General features: G+C 41.7%; 1 protein-coding gene across 3 annotated transcripts in view; it reads right to left on the bottom strand.

The window, feature by feature from the left end:
* The window catches only part of TSSC1 (tumor suppressing subtransferable candidate 1), a 184314-nt gene that overhangs the window by 134258 nt on the left and 30725 nt on the right, over positions 1 to 19331 (bottom strand). For all 3 annotated transcript variants that reach the window (XM_019537445.1, XM_019537447.1, XM_019537446.1), the window contains exon 3: positions 10059 to 10191. In XM_019537445.1, the coding sequence (XP_019392990.1) occupies positions 10059 to 10191 (133 nt within the window). The remainder of the gene's footprint in view (positions 1 to 10058; positions 10192 to 19331) is intronic.

Genomic DNA, 19331 nt, shown 5'->3' with positions numbered 1-19331 from the left:
GGGGGGGGTTGTTTGTTTTTTTTTACAAGAATGGGATGCGACACCATATCAAAGTCTTTTTTAAAATCCAAGTATATGACAACCACCTCATCTCCTGCATCTAAGCAGCTGGTGATCTGCTCATAAAAAGAAACAATGTTTGTCAGGCAGGGTCTACCTGCTATGAAGCCATGCTGGTTGCCCTTCAGCATTACTTTTCCTCCTGGACTCACACAAATGTATTTCTTAATAATTTTTGCAAGGGTTTTCCCAAGGATAGAGGTGAGACTAACCAGTCTATAGTTACCTGGATCTTCCTCCTTCCCCTTTTTGAAAATAGGGACCACATTGGCCCTTTTCCAGTCCCCTGGGACCTGCCCTGAGCGCCATGAGTGCTCAAACAGTTCTGTCAGTGATTCTGCTATGACACCAGCCAATTCCTTCAGCACCCTTGGATGATGTTCATTTGGGCCTGCTGACTTGTACACATCAAGCCCTTCCAAATGCCCCTTCACTAAGTTGACACTAACTGTTGGTGGGAAAGTGTCTCCCCTGTGCCTGTCTATATAGTCCAGTTTGGTGATATGTCTTTATCCTTGTTCAGGAATACTGATGCAAAAAAAACTCATAGAGCTCAGCTTTGTCCCTCCTATCTATCACTAATTAGTCTGTCCTGTAAGGGTCCTAAGTTATCCTGGGCTGTCTTTTTTCTCCCTACGTACCTGAAGGACTTTTTGTCCTTAATTTTTGTTGCCATCCTGAGTTCCATTGCTGTCATGGCCTTTCTTGCTAGCTCCCTGCAAGTGCAAGCCAAATAGATATATTCCTCCTTGGTGGCTACCTCCTGCTTCCACAGTCTGTATGCCTCTTTTTTCATCCCTAGGCTATCCTGAATTTTCCTGTTCACCAAGAGAGTTTCCTGGCCCCCTTGCTACCCTTTATGTGCAATTAGATTGTCTCCTTTTGTGCCTGAAGGATCATTCCCTTGAGGAACAACCATCCTGGACTACCATCTCACCTAGGCTCTTGTCCTTCTGTGCCTCACTTACTAACCTCCTATGCTCATTGAAAACAGCCTTTTTGAAGTCTACCACTTCTACCCTACTTGTTATCTTTCCTACCTTTCAACAGATAGTGAATGCCAGCAACTGGAGGTCACTATCTCCTAGATTACCCTGTATCTGCAGATCTCCCACCAGGTCATCCACTATAGCAAACACCAAATCCAGCAAGGCATTTCCCCTAGTGGGACCATATACTTCCTGCATTAGGTGAAGGTCCTGTATGCAGGTTAGGAACCAACATGAACAGTCAGATCTAGACGACTGCACCTCCCAGCAGATATCAGGATAGTTAAAAGTCACCCATGGCAACCATACCCCTTGAGTGTACTGCCTCTGAGAGCTGCCTTGAGAATTCTAAATCTAGCTCATCCTCCTGGTGTGGCAGTCTGTAATAATCCCACTACCAAGCCCCTTTCAGTTCCACCCCCTTGTATTCTGACCCACAGTACCTCAATTTGCCCCTCTTCAAATCCCATCTTGAGTACTGAAGACATGTATTGCTCCTTAACATAGAGAGCAACACTCCCCAACCACTTTTTCCCCACTCTATTGTATCTATGCAGCCTATAGCCCTCAATGCCTACTGCCCAATCGTGGGTAGGTCCCACCAGGTTTCAGTTAGTCTAACCAGGTCAAAGTCTTTGTTAGCAAGCAGGAGCGTGAGTTCCTCCTGCTTGTTCCCCATGCTCCTAGCATTAGTACAGGGACACATAAGCCCCACAATGGGTGCCCTTGGTATGCCTTCATCCTGATGCCTATCGGACCCTGCAGTACTTACATAGACTTTTTCAGTGCATGACTCCTCATCCATTGTTCCTAGGTTCTCTCGGTCTTCTGCATCCCCATCCTCCGACAAACCTAGTTCTCAACAATTACTCTTCCCACCCTTAAGTGTTTGTATATGGGTAAAGATAACTGGCACTGGCACTGGCACTCACTTAGCCCATCTGAAATAGCCTGCAGGTTTGGCTATAGTAATTCTGGTTTAGAAAGCAACCTGTCCAGAGCAGTGCTTAAGAATGTCACTTCAAAAACACAGTAAAATTATCTTATAAACATAGAATAAAAGCAGTGAAATTGTGTCTCTAGCATTCTCAGTGCTCGCAGAAGAGGAGACCACCACCTAAATGCAAAATTCAAACAGGCAGGTACAGACCAGCATCAGCAAAAGTTACTGTTGTTTTGCAAAAATGAATGTGGTGGACTCTCTTAGAAGAAGTGAGAATCTCAGGAGGAAAAGTTGGAGTTGCTTTCAATATTCTGTTAATAGAGCATGACTAAACTCACCATCTGCCCTGAATTGTAAGGTTCCATGGAAATATGCTATTTCAAAGAGTCTAAAAGGTTAAATAGTTTTATGGGACTACAGGTTGCATGACATTCTCTGTGCTCTAAAGCAGTAGTTTCTAGCCATGTTAGACTCAAATCACTACTCAGAAAATGCCAGCTCCCATTTGTCACTTTTTTACATGAAAAAATAATAGAACAATTCTTCTGTTGCAAAGACCACAACAGGTCAAAATGTTTGACATGATGGATTCCTATTTGAGATCTCTGGGCTTATCTGTCTTGTGAATCAGCTGTTGATGTTGGTACACCTAACAGTGCTGAGTGTGTGGCACCCCATGGAACCCATCAAAAGATTCTTGCAGCACCTTGGTTAAGAATCAGTGCTTTAAGATAATACCACCCAAGCAGTATACAAAGGCACTTAGTATACAAAGTTACTTACCTTATACCTCACCTTCTCTGAAAACTTGCATACAAGCAGTCCTCAGACTTGCAACACAACTGGTTCCTGAAAACCACGTCTCAAGTCAAAACGTTGCAACTTGGAACCAATTTTCTCATAAGAAACAAGGTTATAAATGCGAGATTGGTTCCTGAACCAAGGCCCGATACCCTATTTTCACCAAAAATACCCCAGAACTTTGGAATCAATCAATTATAGATGAGAAATATAGCTACATTAATGTATTTATACTGTAAATAGCAATCATATTGATTTGGAAGGACTTCTTTGAGATGACTTTGCTGGACTTTTTGAAGGGTTCCAGGCTAGAGTCTTCCTAGGGTCTTGGCTGCAGGTTTTTCTGGAGTCTTATCTGCTTTCTTAAAGAACGTGTCCAAGGTAGTTTAGACAGATGTTCTTCAGGGAGATGAGCAATGCAGCGAACTTGTTCGCTGGGATTGACATTTCATCAGATCAAGCATTTTAAGTCGAAACTGGCATTGTAAAGTTGAAACGGTGTCAAGTTATAAACAGTCTAAGTGCGAAATGTTGCAACTTGAAACACTGTAAGTCAAGGACTGCCTGTAATTCTCTTTCCTACATGGAAAAAACTAAAAATCTATAATAATAATAATAATAATAAGCTTAATCACGATACTTACTGAAACAACCAGAGTGCTCCTGGCAGACAGAATAAGCATGTTATTATTACAGATCCTGAAGAATTTCAAACAGATATGCAGGCAAGTCAGAGCTAGAATGAAGTGCTGGGGCCCCAGCCACGGAGCAGGCAGGCTCCACCTGAAGGGGTGGGGAGCGCGTTTTTTTCCTCAGAGCCTTCCTGCCTCTCCCACAGCCAGGGGGCATGCTACAGGGGGCCCTGGTGCTTTCCTCTGCAGCGGCAGCACCATCCAGGCAGGGTACCAGCTGGTGGGTGCTGCCCAGCGGTTACCATCGCTGCAGAAGGCAGGCACTGGGGTTCCCCACAGCTCAGGGGCTGCGCAACCTACCAATAGCTCACTCCCTGGCCACAGGAGATGCAGGCAGGCTCTGGGAGAAAAAGGAAAAAAAGATCAGGTCCCTTCCTACTTTTCTTCACCTCCCCTCTGCCCCTCAGCAGAGCCTCCCCAAGCAAGCTCCTGCTGACCAACTGTTGGGTGTGTCGGAGAAGCTGGAGAAGGCAGCTGGGATGGTGCACAGGGCACTAGAAGCCTGCTATACCCAAGCTTCCCAGAGCATGCTTGGGCTTCCAGCACCCCGTGCACTGTCCCTACTGCTTTCTCCAGATAGGGCCCTTGTACATGTGAGGAATATTGCTGTAATTTGTTATGTAGCAAACTAAAATACATGGGATGCATTTTAGTTTGCTACATGAAAAAGTCATTTAAATCGAAATATACCGCCAAAAATGTACACAGTTATAAAATGTAATTGTAACATGGCACCAAACGTGTACTGTGCTATGCAATTAAATCATTAAAGAGAGCAATTAAACCACTAAAAGAGGCAATTTCCTCATATGTACAAGCCCCGCCATTCTAGGACTATAAAGAAGTCACAAGATCAGACTTTTGACAAAACATGTATTTATATTCCTAAACTTGTGTTGGACAGCTTTATGTAGCCTTTTCAAGGGTGAGAAATTTTGAATGCATTAAAGTATTTGGTGAAAGGATAACTAAAAATCCTATATTTAAAAGAAATACTTTTCCGATAAATATGTAAATCACAAATTTTTTGTGGGTTTCAGCTAGTTCTAAACGTTTTGCCATTTCCAAAAGTAACAGAAGTAGCTAAAAGCATGATGAGAGGGCAAACTCTCTCTGGTTGTGGCAATCCCATGCCATTCTGCAACATCACCTGTAAAACGTCAGCTCAGCTTCGATGTAGCAAGAAGCAGACTCCCCAGCAAAATAGAATTTCAAAAAGGAACATATAAAATCAGTACCCTAAAAAGGATTTAAGCTTGGGACCACCAAAGAGGTTCTCCCCCTAGCGACATTTACAAGATACAGAGAGTAAGAGTAATCCTATGAGAGGGAATATTCAGAGAAGCACAGAGTTATGTTCCTGTTTGGCCATATCTTGACTATGAGAGTAGGTGCTGTTATAGAATGGGCTAATGCTATTAATTAGCATGGTTTTTTTTAAATAAGACCTTGCCCTAAGCAAAGATTAAGCAAGTTGTGCTTAAAAACACAATCAACAAGCTGTGGTCACCATGACTAGTTAATACTATTTAAAATAGGATCCATTGTCATGGTATACACGTTGCTCTTAAATTACCTACTCACTCATTCATGTCCTTCCTCGCCAGTCCAGAAATTTCCAAGGTTAGTGCAGTTCTTCCCAGTTTTTGGAGAAAAAGGTACCTAGGGCAATTTCACATTCAGGGAAAGCTACTTTCTTGAAAAAGCAGCAGGTTATCAGGCTGTTAAAAGATCAACATGCAAATAAAGCACTGAATATTCTGATGGTTAAAAATACTTGATGGGCAACTATTTCTGACAGGGGGAGAAACTTAAGAGGAATAGTCTGCCTCCACCCTGTTGGAATGTTTTATTTCTCAAGTCCCTTAAATTAAGTCTTATCTAGTATTTTTCAGAAATAAGAGTTCATTTTGAATTCATGGTTGAAACACATAAGTACTCCATAAATTGTGCGCTCCATTTGAAGAACAAAACCTATCTTACTAGATGGCAGCCCACTTAGAGAAATATTGATCAATTAAACGGGAAATTTTCATTGACAATAAAATGCATCTTATTAGTGTTAAACAGAAGACTTTCTGCCCCAATATTAATGTGATATCAATTTATGTCAGAAGCCAGACTTGGCATACTCCTGCCAATAACAAAAATACTGAATTAAAATTGTAAAGAAAAAACACTCAGTACACTAGAACACAATATTGAGCTATTGTTCCATCTAGCAGATGCCTTCAAGCCATCAAGGATTCAGGATTTTCTCCTCTTCAAAATGTCAATAAGTGAATCTTCAGGACATAATACAGAAGGTTTTTTGGTGCCTTTCTGCAGAGACTTTGTTACATAGGTAGAGTATATAGATGCTTTCAGGGGCATAAAGTGCTCTCTCTCTTTTCCAAAATTCATCTTTATGTCCTTACACCTGATCTGGAGAAATACAAAGCCTTCAGTTGGAAAGAAAACTCATACAGAAGGAATAGCAGATTTCTTTCTTGGGAACTGGGAATTCCCTGAGAAGTTTAGAATGACCAGTTGCAAAGAGTAGTTTAATAGCTTTCTAAAAGCCACCTCTTCCAAATGATTTCCCCACTCGAAGGGAAATCATGAACAGAAAGTGGTATTTTTTGAGGAGCAAATTTTGACTGGAAAGGAAGCAGGCAATTTAAATCTCAAGACAAATTTACAATTATTATTAAATACCTAATAGATATCTAATTCTTGATATTGTGTGTGTATACCAGCCCAAACAAAAAAAACACTAATCAGCATAGTACAGTCATGATTTGTACCAGTTGCCGGCCTACTAGTGATATTTTGTGCTCTTTTACTTAATATTTCCTGCAGGTTGCCTGAAGGAAAAATAAAATATTCTTATACCACACACAGCCCTACCATAATTTCCTGAGTAGGGAACATTTACAACACTACTTTTATTAATTTTTTTTAATCAAAAGGTTGATGATACACATCCAACTTAAAGACTAGATGACAACACTAGACAGTTAGGTATTCACCTGTTTACATGCTCATGTCAATTCTGGAGCAAGATAGCAGGCCACATCATTTAGAAAAGAAAAATCTTCCCACCATGATCCTAAATTTTGAGTACAACTGCTATATGTACTAGAAAGGAAAAGGCAGAAACTATGCTAGAAAGAGACTCTGACTTCAACAGCCTGTCCAATGATGGTCACTACGAACTGCTTTATCCTTAAGGAAGACTTCCTACAGGAGGTATGCTTCTTCTTAACTTCCAAAATACACTATTGCATTAGTTTAAGGCCTCCCTCACCCAGCAGGTGAGGGCAAAAGTTTCACAATACTCATCAGTACCTGCGGCCTGACATATTCTGCTCCTTTCTTTCCAAATTCTACACCTTGAAGTGATGTACATGACCCATTTATTTCATTTCAGTTCTTGGTTCCTGAATGGTGCAACACTCTTAACTGAGTGTCAGTTCTTAGTAGATTTTTAACTGACTTTGAACAGAAATTAAGCTGACATCTTGTGAGTTACAAATCTTTTTGCAGTATTGTCCTTTCACAGATTAGCAACTAATCACAAAGCAATCTAGTCTATTGCACAGAATAAAAAACTGCTAATGTTCTTTATGTATGCCACTGCAATATGAGATGAAGATTATTTAGTAAGAACAAAAGATGGATGGATTGTACTGAACACTGGATAGTAAGATATTGAGTTAAAGCTGCAAAAGTATTTCTATAACGTGCAATGAAAGTAAAGAGAAAAAAAAGAGTTAAAATAAAAATATAGTTTGGGGAAATAGAATATTTAAAGTTCATCTTGTAGCAATACAAAACAGACTGAAGTTTGGAAGTTTAAGAGAAAAAGTAGGTATCATCCACATAAGGAGTTCAGTCAGTTTGACCTAATATAATGGAACAGATGGAATCTGAAGAATGTTATGCCACATCCCAAATGCTGTGCATCCTGCTACGCTAGACTTGACTAGATAGAAGGATGCATGATTTTCAAGATGAAGCATAAATAGCTTTAGATCCCAACTGCTTGACTGCCGTAGCTAAACCAGTTCCCAGGGCTGCCCACAGACTGATCTTGGGTATCAGGCAGAGGGAAGATGTTTCCTGGACCATAAGACTCTGAACAGTTGTTTGCACTGGGCCCAGGGCTGCCCCACCGATGCCAACAATCAGCCGACTGTTGGCATTGGCTATGGAGAGCCCTGGGTCTGGAACCTGACTAGGGCTATCTGGAACCAAAGTTCTAGGCCTGGGGCTGTCCAAGGCTGATATGGACAGCTGGCCAACTGCCCGTTAAGAATAACAGGGGAACAGGGGGTGGGAGGGACCTGGGATGGAGTGCCTCCACCTAATGTCCCATGCTGGCATTGTTCTGCCTCTTGCAGGAAGTGAGGTGTCCGATCCTCGGTGCTGCTTTGGAATCATGGCAGCGCTCCCCCACGCTTGGAGCACTCCAATTGGCTGTTTCCATCAGATAGTCAGAGTGCAAATAAAGCATTATGGACAGACAGACAGATAGACAGACTTAGGCTTTTATAATATTAGAATTATCTGCTTTGTCAGCACTGGCCATAGTCAGCCTGGGTCTGACAATAAAGTGATTGCACTAGCCCCAGACAGCTCTAAGTCCCTGAGCTCCCCCAATCCCGATCTCTGGGGTTTGAGTTGGGGGAGCTCTACAGTGGTATGATCAGGATCTGAGGAATTGTATGCCCCATCCCAAAAAAGGCTTGTGTTCTACCATCCACATATGGCATTTTTGGACTGGGCATAAAAAATTCCTCACATTCTGACCACACCACTGTTTTAACATCTTCCATGGGCTTTACATTGCTCCTAAGAAACCACTTTGATGTTAATTTTCATGGCAAATTCCAGTTTTTCGACCTCTCTGCACGTTACTGGCAAGATAAAGAAGTCATACCCAATAAATCAAGCCAGCAAGTAATATGAAATCAATCACAGGCCACTACCATTTTGTCTCCAACTCCAAAACCAGTTAGCTACTTAAAAAATCATCACAGGTTTCTGTCACTTTATGCTGTACATATGTTCCTGGAAAATGGGGCATAACTCGAATTCGCTTAAAGGGAACCCACTTTACAATGCAGCAAATAGGGATATGTTCCAAGACCTCAACTGTACCGACCCCCAGACCCATTACTACAAGAAAATTTAGGTACTCACCAAAAGCAGATAGTACACGCAAGCACAGGACACTATCATAATGGGGATGGCAACTACAGAAACACGTGTCACAGACAATGAGCGAGGAGCACAGATCCATACAAGAGACTATATTTTGGTGCGCATCACTCCCACAATGCACTGCACAAGGCAGCTGACTTCAGGCTTCCACCGCATAAGAGTGAATTTACCACACATATAACAAAAATTTTGGTCTAAAAAGGGTCATTGCATAAGAACAAGTGTGCACATACTGAACCCACATAAAGTACGGTAAACATGTATTTTACCGTTCTCCCTCAGAGAATTCAGAATACCAGCAGTAAAACTGATCAGTCTAGTTAATTTCCATCTGCTACAGCTACAATGCTGAAAAAATAGAAATAGCAAAGGCTTTGGATCTATCTGCAGATGCAGGAAAACAAAACCAAAAACATTAGCTTATATACAACTCCCATTTAAAATGTTCATTATATCATGGGATTTTTTTTTTTCTTCATATAAATAAAGCAAAATATTTACTCAACCTGACAGGACAAATCTCTTTGTTTTCCAGGATTAACTTCAAGCTCCCTGCTGGTAAAACTAAACCTCAGACTAGCTAATCTTCACAGGTATGACTCTAGGAGGGGCGCCAAGTTTCTTCACACCAACAGCTGTACATTTTCTGTTAGTCTGAACAAGGATTCCCTGTACTTTTACTAGCAAAACATTTAGTTAAAAGCTATACAATCCTCCATGGGTATATGGGGCACCTATATACATGCCAACACATGCTAATCAGCAACAGAGCAGGCTCAATTAAATCAAGTCTGCTGGAGTGTGCTAATTAGCACTCTCCAGCAACTTCCGCATCATGTGCAGTCAGCATGCCCATGCTTCAAAATGGGAGCAGGGGCACCTTAACTAAAGCTCGTCTTTAATTAGAGAACTTCTCTAATTAAAGTGCTATCCTACCCAGGAGTACATGTAAAGTTGTCTGTAAAGTTCCATGTAGTTATAACTACATATGTGCAATGCTTCTGCAATTTCTAGAAGAGGTTGATATTGCTAAAAACAGTTTTAAAATCTATTTACAGTATTTCCACTTTGAAAAATAAACTTACATGAATACTAAAGGGAGTGAAGCCTAATAGTACAAGGGTGTAATTTATTTAACTGTAGCTGAGTTAATCAAACAGATAACTTGCACTTATTTTCAGATCTGGCTTGAGTGACTGACCTTTTTATATTAAACCCCCCCCACAAAAACAAGCATTTTGGAAAAGCACATATAGCAGAAGAAAAATCTTATTTTAAACTAGATATGGACTGCTAGATGTGCAACACTATGGCACATCCCAGAAATATTAAAACGCAAGCTCTAAATTGTTAAAGTGTACTCACTTGTATTGTAGCAGGTTGCCAGCACACCTTTATCTGCAGGACTGGCACTGATTTGCCAAATTTCACCCACTTGATGGAGAAGAACATTTTTGTTTATAATGTTATTTTCATCATCAAAATCTATGATGTGAATCTGCAAATACAATAAAAGAAACATTAGGGCCTCAAATGTTTTCCCATTGGACTTAATTATACAAGATGATTCCACCAAACCATCAAACGTGAATTTTACGACTAATATCCACTTTAATTAATTGTTACAGTAACAATATAACATTTCTTTAATTTCATGAAAGACATTTTCTCCAAAACCAAAATGTCCTCATTGTGAAGAAATCCCATTTCCTCTCCCTGTTCCTGCAACTTCAAAAGCACACTACATTTGCTATTGTGGTTAAAAAAAAAAAAAAAATGACCTGGAGGAGTCCTAGCTTTGCAACTCATCATTTCCCAGCACTAAACAGAAATGTATAGACTGAGGGTATAAACGATTAGAAATATAAGCGTTTACACCCTCAGTCTACATGTCTGTTTGTGTACCCAAGTGACCAGAACTAAACCTTCTTTACAGGAATAAAGCAGGAGGAGTTTCACTGGATACCCTATTGAAACTGTTGTACATCCCTGTTTAACTGCCACATATAAATCTACACCATTTAAAAACAAGCTATAGGCAGTCTTCTCCATGGACTGCCACCTTGATGGGTTAGAGAGGCTTGCATATACCGATGACCTCAAGACCAACACCATCAGGAGTCCTGTATTCCTGGTAGGGTCATTCAGGGTGGTAAGGTCAAAGGTGAGGCATCAGATAAGACCAGACCAACACAACACAAAGATCTCAAGGGTGCAGCAGGCAGATGCAGAAGCCATACTTCTCAATAGCTGTAAAGGCAGATAAAGACTGCAGTGGAGGCGTAACCCCAGTTGTCTTGGATCCCCTTGCCGCTGGAAATAGGTTTCTCCTCCGTCAAGATCCATTCGACTGTCAATGCGCAACGGCCCCCTCACATTAAAACAAGTTATGCACAAGCTTCTCCCAGTGGCACAATATCTACTACAATAACCAAGACTAATACCCATAACTTCTACAAAGTCCTGCAGTGACAGATGTGTGGCAATGGGGACAAAGTGATCATTGGTAGTCCCTAGTCATAGATCCACATGCAGGCAGTGACTGCATAATGGTTACTTCAGCCTTGATCTGGGACAGAATAGTGACATGGCAACTGCAATTGTGACTGAGAATTCCTTTTTAGGACTCCCTTTCCTCACCTCACCCCACATGGGGAGGGGACAAGAAAAGGTGCCCCAAACATAGGCCATCCCTATGTGTCAAGTGGACAAGTATACTTTTTACCTTACCTAACTGGATAGCTGCTTTCAGGGGGATCACTAATTTCAGCTGAAACACAGAAATGTCTTTTGCATCCTAGAATGTATTAACCATACTAGGTGATCTGAACAGTGACAGACCTGAACACAGAACAGCTCTTGTCACCCAAGAACTCCTGTGATATAAAATTAATATCACTGGTCTCACCAAGACCAGACGTGCAGATGAAGACCAACTGAGGTGGGTGGGGGCATAATATACATTCTTCTTGAAAGGGAAACCTGCAAACTATTGGCCAATACATGGCCCTGGTTTTGCCATTAAGAACCAGATTGTCAGTCAAATGCCCAAATTCCCTGTCAGCACCTCATGACTTTCTGCCTCCAGCTGACCAAAAATTTGTTAGCTTCTGTCACCAGTGCATATGCCTCCACATTCTATGCCAAGGAAGAACAGAAAGAACAGTTTCATGTTGACCTTGATGACCAATTCCAACAGCACCCTCCCACTAAATGTGCAAAGCATGACTTTGTCATTACTAAAACTATTTTCAGACAATGTGACAGGTACAAAACAACATGGCAACACCCCCACTCAATACAATGGCACCTCCTTGATTACATCATCATAAGAGCAAGTGATCTAAAAGCCATCTTTATCCTATATGTCATGAAAGGAGCTGATGACTGCTGAACTAGTCATTGTTTAGTTAAATCAATCATGTCCATAAGGGTTCCACTGAAACATCAAAAGCAACCCAAATTAGTACAACATGAAATGCCTTCAGACCCCTAGCCACCAAAGCTCTCCAAACATATCTCAGTAAGAAACTCATCAGTCTTAGGATTAAAAATGATAACACTTGTGTTCAGGAAAGATTCACAAGTTCTAAAAGAGACCATCCATGAGGCTTTCACAGAATCAACTGACTTTAAAATCAGCCAACACTATCAAGACTGGTTTGACAAAAACAACGCTGAGATTGACACCTCTCAAACAGAAGAGTAAAGCTTTTTGACTTCTACACTAACTCAGAAGCAGAGAATTTTTGGCAACTTAAAGCTGAAGCCCAGAGGAAGATTTGAAAAAACCAAAAACAAATGGTGAGAAAAGAAGGAGAAAGAAATCCTAACAATATGTTGACAATCATGACACGCAGAGCTTCTTCAATGTAACCAAGAGTTTATATGGACCAACCCCTTGTAGACTCACCCTGCTTAGAGCTCAAGACAGCAATACACTCCTCAAAGATGATGAATCCATCAAAAACCACTGGAAGGAGAACAATCAAAAACTTCTGAACTGAGAATCAACGATAACTAATGAAACCACTGAATCCATCCCACAGCATCCAGTAAGGACAGCTCTTGCCAGTCCACCAACAATAAAACAGATGAAGAACAACAAGCCATCTGGCCCTGATGGCATGCCAGCTGGGGTCTTCAAAGTAGATGGGGAAACTATGACCAACAAGCTCTACACATTGTTTCTCAAAATCTGAAACACCGAGGAAATTCCCACTGACCTAAGGAATGCCAATATTAAAAAGGAATGCTATTTTTTAAAAAGGGGATAAGTCTGACTGTGGAAATTATTGAGGTATTGCTCTCCTCTCCATCACTGGGAATATTCTTGCTTGAATTCTGCTGAACTGACTGCTCCCTCTTGCCAAGGAAATCCTTCCCAAGCCTCAATGCAGCTTCAAACCATCGAGAGGTATGGTGGGCATGATTTTTGCAGTCTGGCAGATTCAGGGAAAATGCCGAGAACACCACCAGGAACTGCATATGGCCTTTATCGATTTGACCAAAGCCTTCAGCTCTGTTAACTGGGAGGCTCTATGGAAGATCTGATTGAAGTTTGGCTGCCCAGGGAAGTTTATCACCATTCTAAGACTCTTTCATGACTAGATGACTGCCTCCATCCTATGCAGTGGCTCCGCTATGGAGCCCTTTGCCATTCAAACTGGTGTCAAGTAGGGTTGCATGATGATACCAATTCTGTTTTCCATCTCTTTTGCAGTCATGGATGGGAATCTTTTTATTGTCTCCTGCCTCCATTACAAACCAAGGTTACTTCACTCTTGATTGCAGAACTTCCAGTATGCCGATGACTGAGCTGCCATTTCGCATACGGAGGAGGACCTACAAACAGGCTTTAACTGCTTCTCTCGAGTATATCAGTGCCTGGGACTGACCCTTAACATCAGAAAAACAAAGGTGCTTTCCAAAGCTCCATTTATATAAAGGCTGTGGTAATCCCAACTCTTCCCTATGGCTTTGAAGCTTGGGGGACCTACAAGGACCACCAGGAAAACCTGGAATGTCATCACCACCACTACCTCTGGAAGTTCCACGGCATAAAGATCATCACACAAATGCCAGTGTCCTCACCAATGCTACCACCAGTATGGAAGCATTGATTATTCAACATCAGCTGCACTGGACAGGGCAGTGTATGTGCACATGCCTGATGTAAGTTTATCATAACAACTGTTATACTCCCACCTCAGCCACAGACAAAGAACACATGCAGGCCACAGGAAATGCTTCAAGGACACCCTTAAGGCAAACATTAAGAAGCGTGGCATTGACACCATATATTGGGAAAAACTAGCCTGGGGCAGAGCTACATGGTGATGCTTTATGAGAGAAGGTACATGTTACTTTGAGAAAAAATCATCTTGCCATGGAAGTAGAAAAACGACATAAATAGAAGGAAATGAAACAAGACCAAGAAATCTGTGGTCCAACCCTCCTTTTAACCACCACCTCTGGCTTCTACCAGAGCCTGCAGCTCTAGGATCGGTCTTCTTAGCCATCAACAGACTCATTTACAGCCCCTTTACTTGACCCATGGGCGTGATTATCCTCAGCTATGAGGGGTTGCTGATGATTATAGGAAAAATGGATTTTGCCTCAAAGTAAACTTAAACTTCTAGTCAATGTCATCAATTCATAGATTGGAAGGGGCTGGAAGGGGCCTCCCAAGATAATTGGTTCCAGTCCCCCTGCAATAAGCAGGGAAGACATCTGGTGACCGTCTAGTCTCCTCTTGAAGATATCAGGGTAGGTGATTGCACCACCCCGGAGGGAGTTTATTCCACAGTCTGGGCACCCTAACTATGAAGAAGTTTTTCCTAGAGTTGAGCTTGAAGCAGTCCTACAGGAGTTTGTGGCCATTACTCCTGATTGTCCCCAAGGGTTCCCTGATGAACAGTTGTTCACCAACCCCTTGATATATTCCCCTGATGTAGTGGTAAGCTTCTACCAAGTCCCCAATTTCATTTCCTAAATGTACCTTTATCTTCTTGCTTACTATGTGGAAAACCACCACACACACAGCAAAATTAAAAAGCCAGATGACCTGCATCATGGGGAGAAAACAAAAAGTAACAGTAGGGAATTACACTGTCTTTTTAAACTGGGTTATTCCAAAACCTTAGATACACAAAAGTCCACATTGGACTCCAGACATTTTTTTTTACATGTTCAGGAGGTCAGGTACAAGAAAACTGCCACTTTGGTGTTCTGTTTGGGTTTAAAAATCTTTGTAAAACTTGACTGCAACTGAAGCTGCAAATCTTCCTTCCTTCCCTAGTGGATTCCCTTGACTTCACAGTCTGACAACTCTCAACCCAAGTAAGGGTCATACTTTCTAGTTTAGTTCATCTCAAATTAGTATGCACCTTTTTCTCACTCTCACCAATACTGCTATCAGGAATTACATCCTCATACTTAATTTTGGTTTCCTATATCAGAGCTATTCTTCTAGTCAGCTATTTAAGCATCTATGGATTCCAGCAGCTCAGTGAGTCACCTCTCTCCAGTCTTAATTTGTTGACCCAAACCCTCAATCCATCTAGGAAGAGAGACATTATTCATCCCCTAAACCAATTGCATATCCATCTTCCTGTCCAATTTAACAAGTGACCCTACTGCCTTTCAAAATTCTCCAGTCTGATGCTACCTTAACTTTGATTTAGGAATTGTCTGCACACCCAGACCTTATCTTAGTTTCCTCTATATCCTGTTGCATTAGTCCTACAGCAAGTCACATTACAACTCATACTGCCTCATCTGCTCTCCCTCATTTCATCTTTAAATCTCAACTTCAAACTTCTCTTCTCTTTTTAGCCTTTGAAAGACTCTCTGTAAAACATTTTGTGAAGCTTTCAACAAGGTCTAATAGTTGTACCAGATAAATCTAGCATTTTAACTTCACAAACAAAATACTGTATTTATTTGAATGCAAGATGAGGGTCCTTTTTTCCCCAGTCAGCATGTGGGGGAAAAGCTTTATTTTGTTTTGGATTCAAGTACATCCTGAGGCAGATAGCTGCTCTGTTCTTACTTTGGCCCTAGGCTCAGGGCTGAAGCCAGAACCAAGTTATTATCTGCCCTGGGCCAGAATGCCTCATTTGGCAGGGACAGGGGGAGGTGGCCAGGGAAAGCATGAGAGACAGTGTGGGTGTGGGTGGGGGGGAAGAGACATGTAGTTTGCCCCTTCACTCCTTGCCCCCCACCCCTCAACCAAGTCTTCTCCAGCCTCCCAGCTGCACCCTCCCTGACCTTCTGCTCCAGCTCTGGTCCCTCCAGACTCAACCTAGCCAAGTTAGGAGCTGCTACCACTTCTTTCTGGCTGATATGGGGCAGAGCAGGAGAGCAGAGCTCCAGCAATAGGTAAAGGGAAGACGGTTGAGGGGACAAGAGGCAGGGGAAGAAGAGACAGGTGTTTGGCCCCACTTTCCCTGGCACAGCAGTGTGGGAAGGGCAAATTTAAGACAGCCTTCCACAAATTAGAATCTATAAATGGAAAATTATAACAAATTTATAATTGCCCATGTATGGAATCTATTAGAGGGGAATTGTTGTAAATTCAAAGTCATTATGAATTTGGGTAAATATGGACAATTTATTAATTTGGGGTATGAAAATAAAGATAAAATAGTAATGTGCGTTGGAACCATACTCAATTAAACAATTCTTTCCTCTTATAATCGACCTAAAACACTTCCAACAAGCCAATAAGTAAGGACAGAAGAGGAATTCCTCTTGCTTCTATAGAAAATCCCTGAAAACTGCTCTTCTGCCTTGCATCATTGAAACACTGAGAAGTCTTCAACTTTATTGCTTCAAGTATTAGAAATATGTAGAACAGGACATTTAGTATGTGATCTAGTGTCTTTAATAGAAAAAGATTCAAACTATAATTTTATGCCAATATTGCAGTATACATCAGACCCACCTCTTTGCATTTTCTTCCTGCTCCCAGACTTCTCAGAAAATGTAAAACCTTCTATTGAAGCTATTAAGCAGTCTCCTTGGCAGTACAACTGAGTCCCTAAAGGTGAACTACAAATCAAAATTCCATTTACTTCAATAGTGTGTATTATATACCCCCACTAACCAGGTTAAGAGGGTCGTTCAGCAAATAAACCAAAAAAGTACCCTTTGTCCTTATCTAAAGCCCCTCAAAGTCACAATAACCAGTTTCTGCTCCACTGTGATGTTTCTGCTTTAGCTGACATCATGGCTACTGGGTAATTCTGATGGAGCAAAGAGTCAGCCCTTGAAAGGTCCAGGACAGGACCTTTATTAACACGAAATTTCACATGTGCCAGTTCAGTATTTTATACCCTTTTAAAGTTGGGAAAAAAACACATTCTCTCTTTCTAACTATGACATACAATCATAAGTGCATGAGCCCATCAAAGCAAAACATGAATAAGTTGATCACATGGTGTGGAAAAGATTTAAAATGGGAAAAAATGTTTTATCCCATAGTTAGGATTTGTCAGGGCAAATATTCCTCCTAGGCTGGCTACTTTGAGCATTCAGCACATACCTCTATGACTGATGGACTTTTTGTAATTCTTCTGTACTTGTGAAAATATAAAATGCATTAATATCCAGATGCACTCTAATATAAGAAAGGTTAAAAAAAACAAAAGATACAAGTCTCATTGTCTTGCACAAATATCAACTCTAAAATAAACCAACCAAAAATGTTCCTGATGAATGTGTCAAGTGGACAAGCATACTAAAGTTAGAATTCAGTTAGTTCATACCAGCACATGATTACATTTTGATATTAAGATTAATACTGCAATAAAAAAGGGACTACATTAAGAAGAGGAAGGTAGGTAAGGACTTGATTACTCAAAAAAAAGTTTTGTGGAACAATTGTATTAATATGGCTTCAACTCGTATACATAAAGATGTGCAGGCTAAACAAACGTAGAAGTGGCCACACACTAACATTGCACGTTAAAATTAAACCACTTCACTTCTGTGTAGACAATTTCTGCCAGTAGAAAAACAGCCCAAGAGCTGGACTATATAGATGTTCTTCCAGTCTTGTGGCTGGAGTTTCCTAGGCAAGCTTTCCAGCCAGGGGACATGCAAGGGCCATCCCTGCATTTAGGGAAACCCACTACTTGATGGCCTGACCTCTTATCTTCCTGAAAAGCAGCAGCTGCCACAGACATAACGAGAATACCCTGGGAGAATGCACCTCCAGCCCACCAACCAACTGACTGGAAGGGGAATGGGTCACTGTCCCAGGGTAGGCCTGCTGGTTATCCCCAGCACAATAGCCTGGCTCCTTGCACGGGCTGACCCAGAGAGGCAGGCAGGGCACTTAACCACCACAAGGCTCTTTAGGCCCTGCCACAGGGGGGGCACAGCAGCCTGCCTCACCCCGCACTACTCTGGGCTGACCCAGAGCAGTTCAGGGTGAAGCAGGAACATTTCACTGCCAAGCCTAGCTGCTGAGTCTCTGCAGCCTGCCTCACACTGCTCTGCAGCAAGGGGAAGCCTGTGGAGCCAGGAGCCAAGTTTGGGGAAAGCCTCCACAGGCCAAGCACTCATCCCCTCTGGATTTTAAATCACTACCCTGCTGCTCAGCTGAGTGGCAAGGGGAACAAAGGGAAGCTGGAGGGGCTGAGATCCAGGCTTGGGAGGCTTTCCCCCAAGCCCAGCTCCAGTCTCCTCCAACTTTTAAATTGCTGTCCCCACAGCTCAGCTGAGCAGGTGGGTGAGGTCCCCAGGAGCAGTTATGCTTGGGGAAAATGTGTAGATGTTCACACGAAAAACACTCTGGAAGCAATTTAAGCCTGGGCATCATGGCATTTTTCTCCCCAAACAGCCATTTTTGCTCCAGGAGAAAGAGTGTGAACACTTGCACACGTTTGTTTTCTACCAGGAGAACGGCAAGTCTTCCAATATAAACTGAACATCTGTAAGCAGCTTCTGATAGCTGAGCCTACAAAAACCAAACTCATGCAGCACAATTCCAGTACAATGGGAAGGGAATAACATGTAATTCGTGAAGCATGCAGTGAAAACTCTTTTCCCAACCCTCATAGTTACTACAAAAAACAATGTTTGTCTTGATTCGGCAGGGTGTTGTTTTTTTTAATGCTCCCTAGTCATCTAAATGCAAAAGACCACAACAGCACTGCTGTCAGCTATCCTAAAGGGATACAAAAGGAACCAGCAGCCAAGAGTTGAGTTCTCCTCTATCAAAAGCCAGGAGAAAAAGACTTTCCTATTTCCTTAACCACATCTAGATCAGACTTATTTTCCAAATACTCCACTACCCTAACTGATTTTTCGTCCAACTTCTCTCCCACTTCTTCCCAGTTTTTATTCTACCCATCTCATTCTGCCTACCACCTATTGCCCCCACCACCGTCCTTCTCCATCTCCCTTTTCTACAAATGATTCTTCATAATGATCCTCTTCCTCCTTCATGTTTCCATTCATCCGCAGGATACCATGATAAAAAGTTAAAACTTGCATAACAGGAAATATATTAACAGCTGTAACTGTTCTATTTTTTTTTTCTTCTGTATAACTGCCGCACGGCACTCTCACATTTATGTAACCTTGAAGTCTTAACTAGTAAGCTAAATGAGCGCTTTGTATTTTTCT

The sequence above is a fragment of the Crocodylus porosus genome, unplaced genomic scaffold (genome assembly GCF_001723895.1).
Source record: "Crocodylus porosus isolate Cpor-Errol unplaced genomic scaffold, CroPor_comp1, whole genome shotgun sequence".
In the NCBI taxonomy this organism is placed as follows: Eukaryota; Metazoa; Chordata; order Crocodylia; family Crocodylidae; genus Crocodylus; species Crocodylus porosus.
This window is presented reverse-complemented; position numbering and strand designations above follow the sequence as displayed.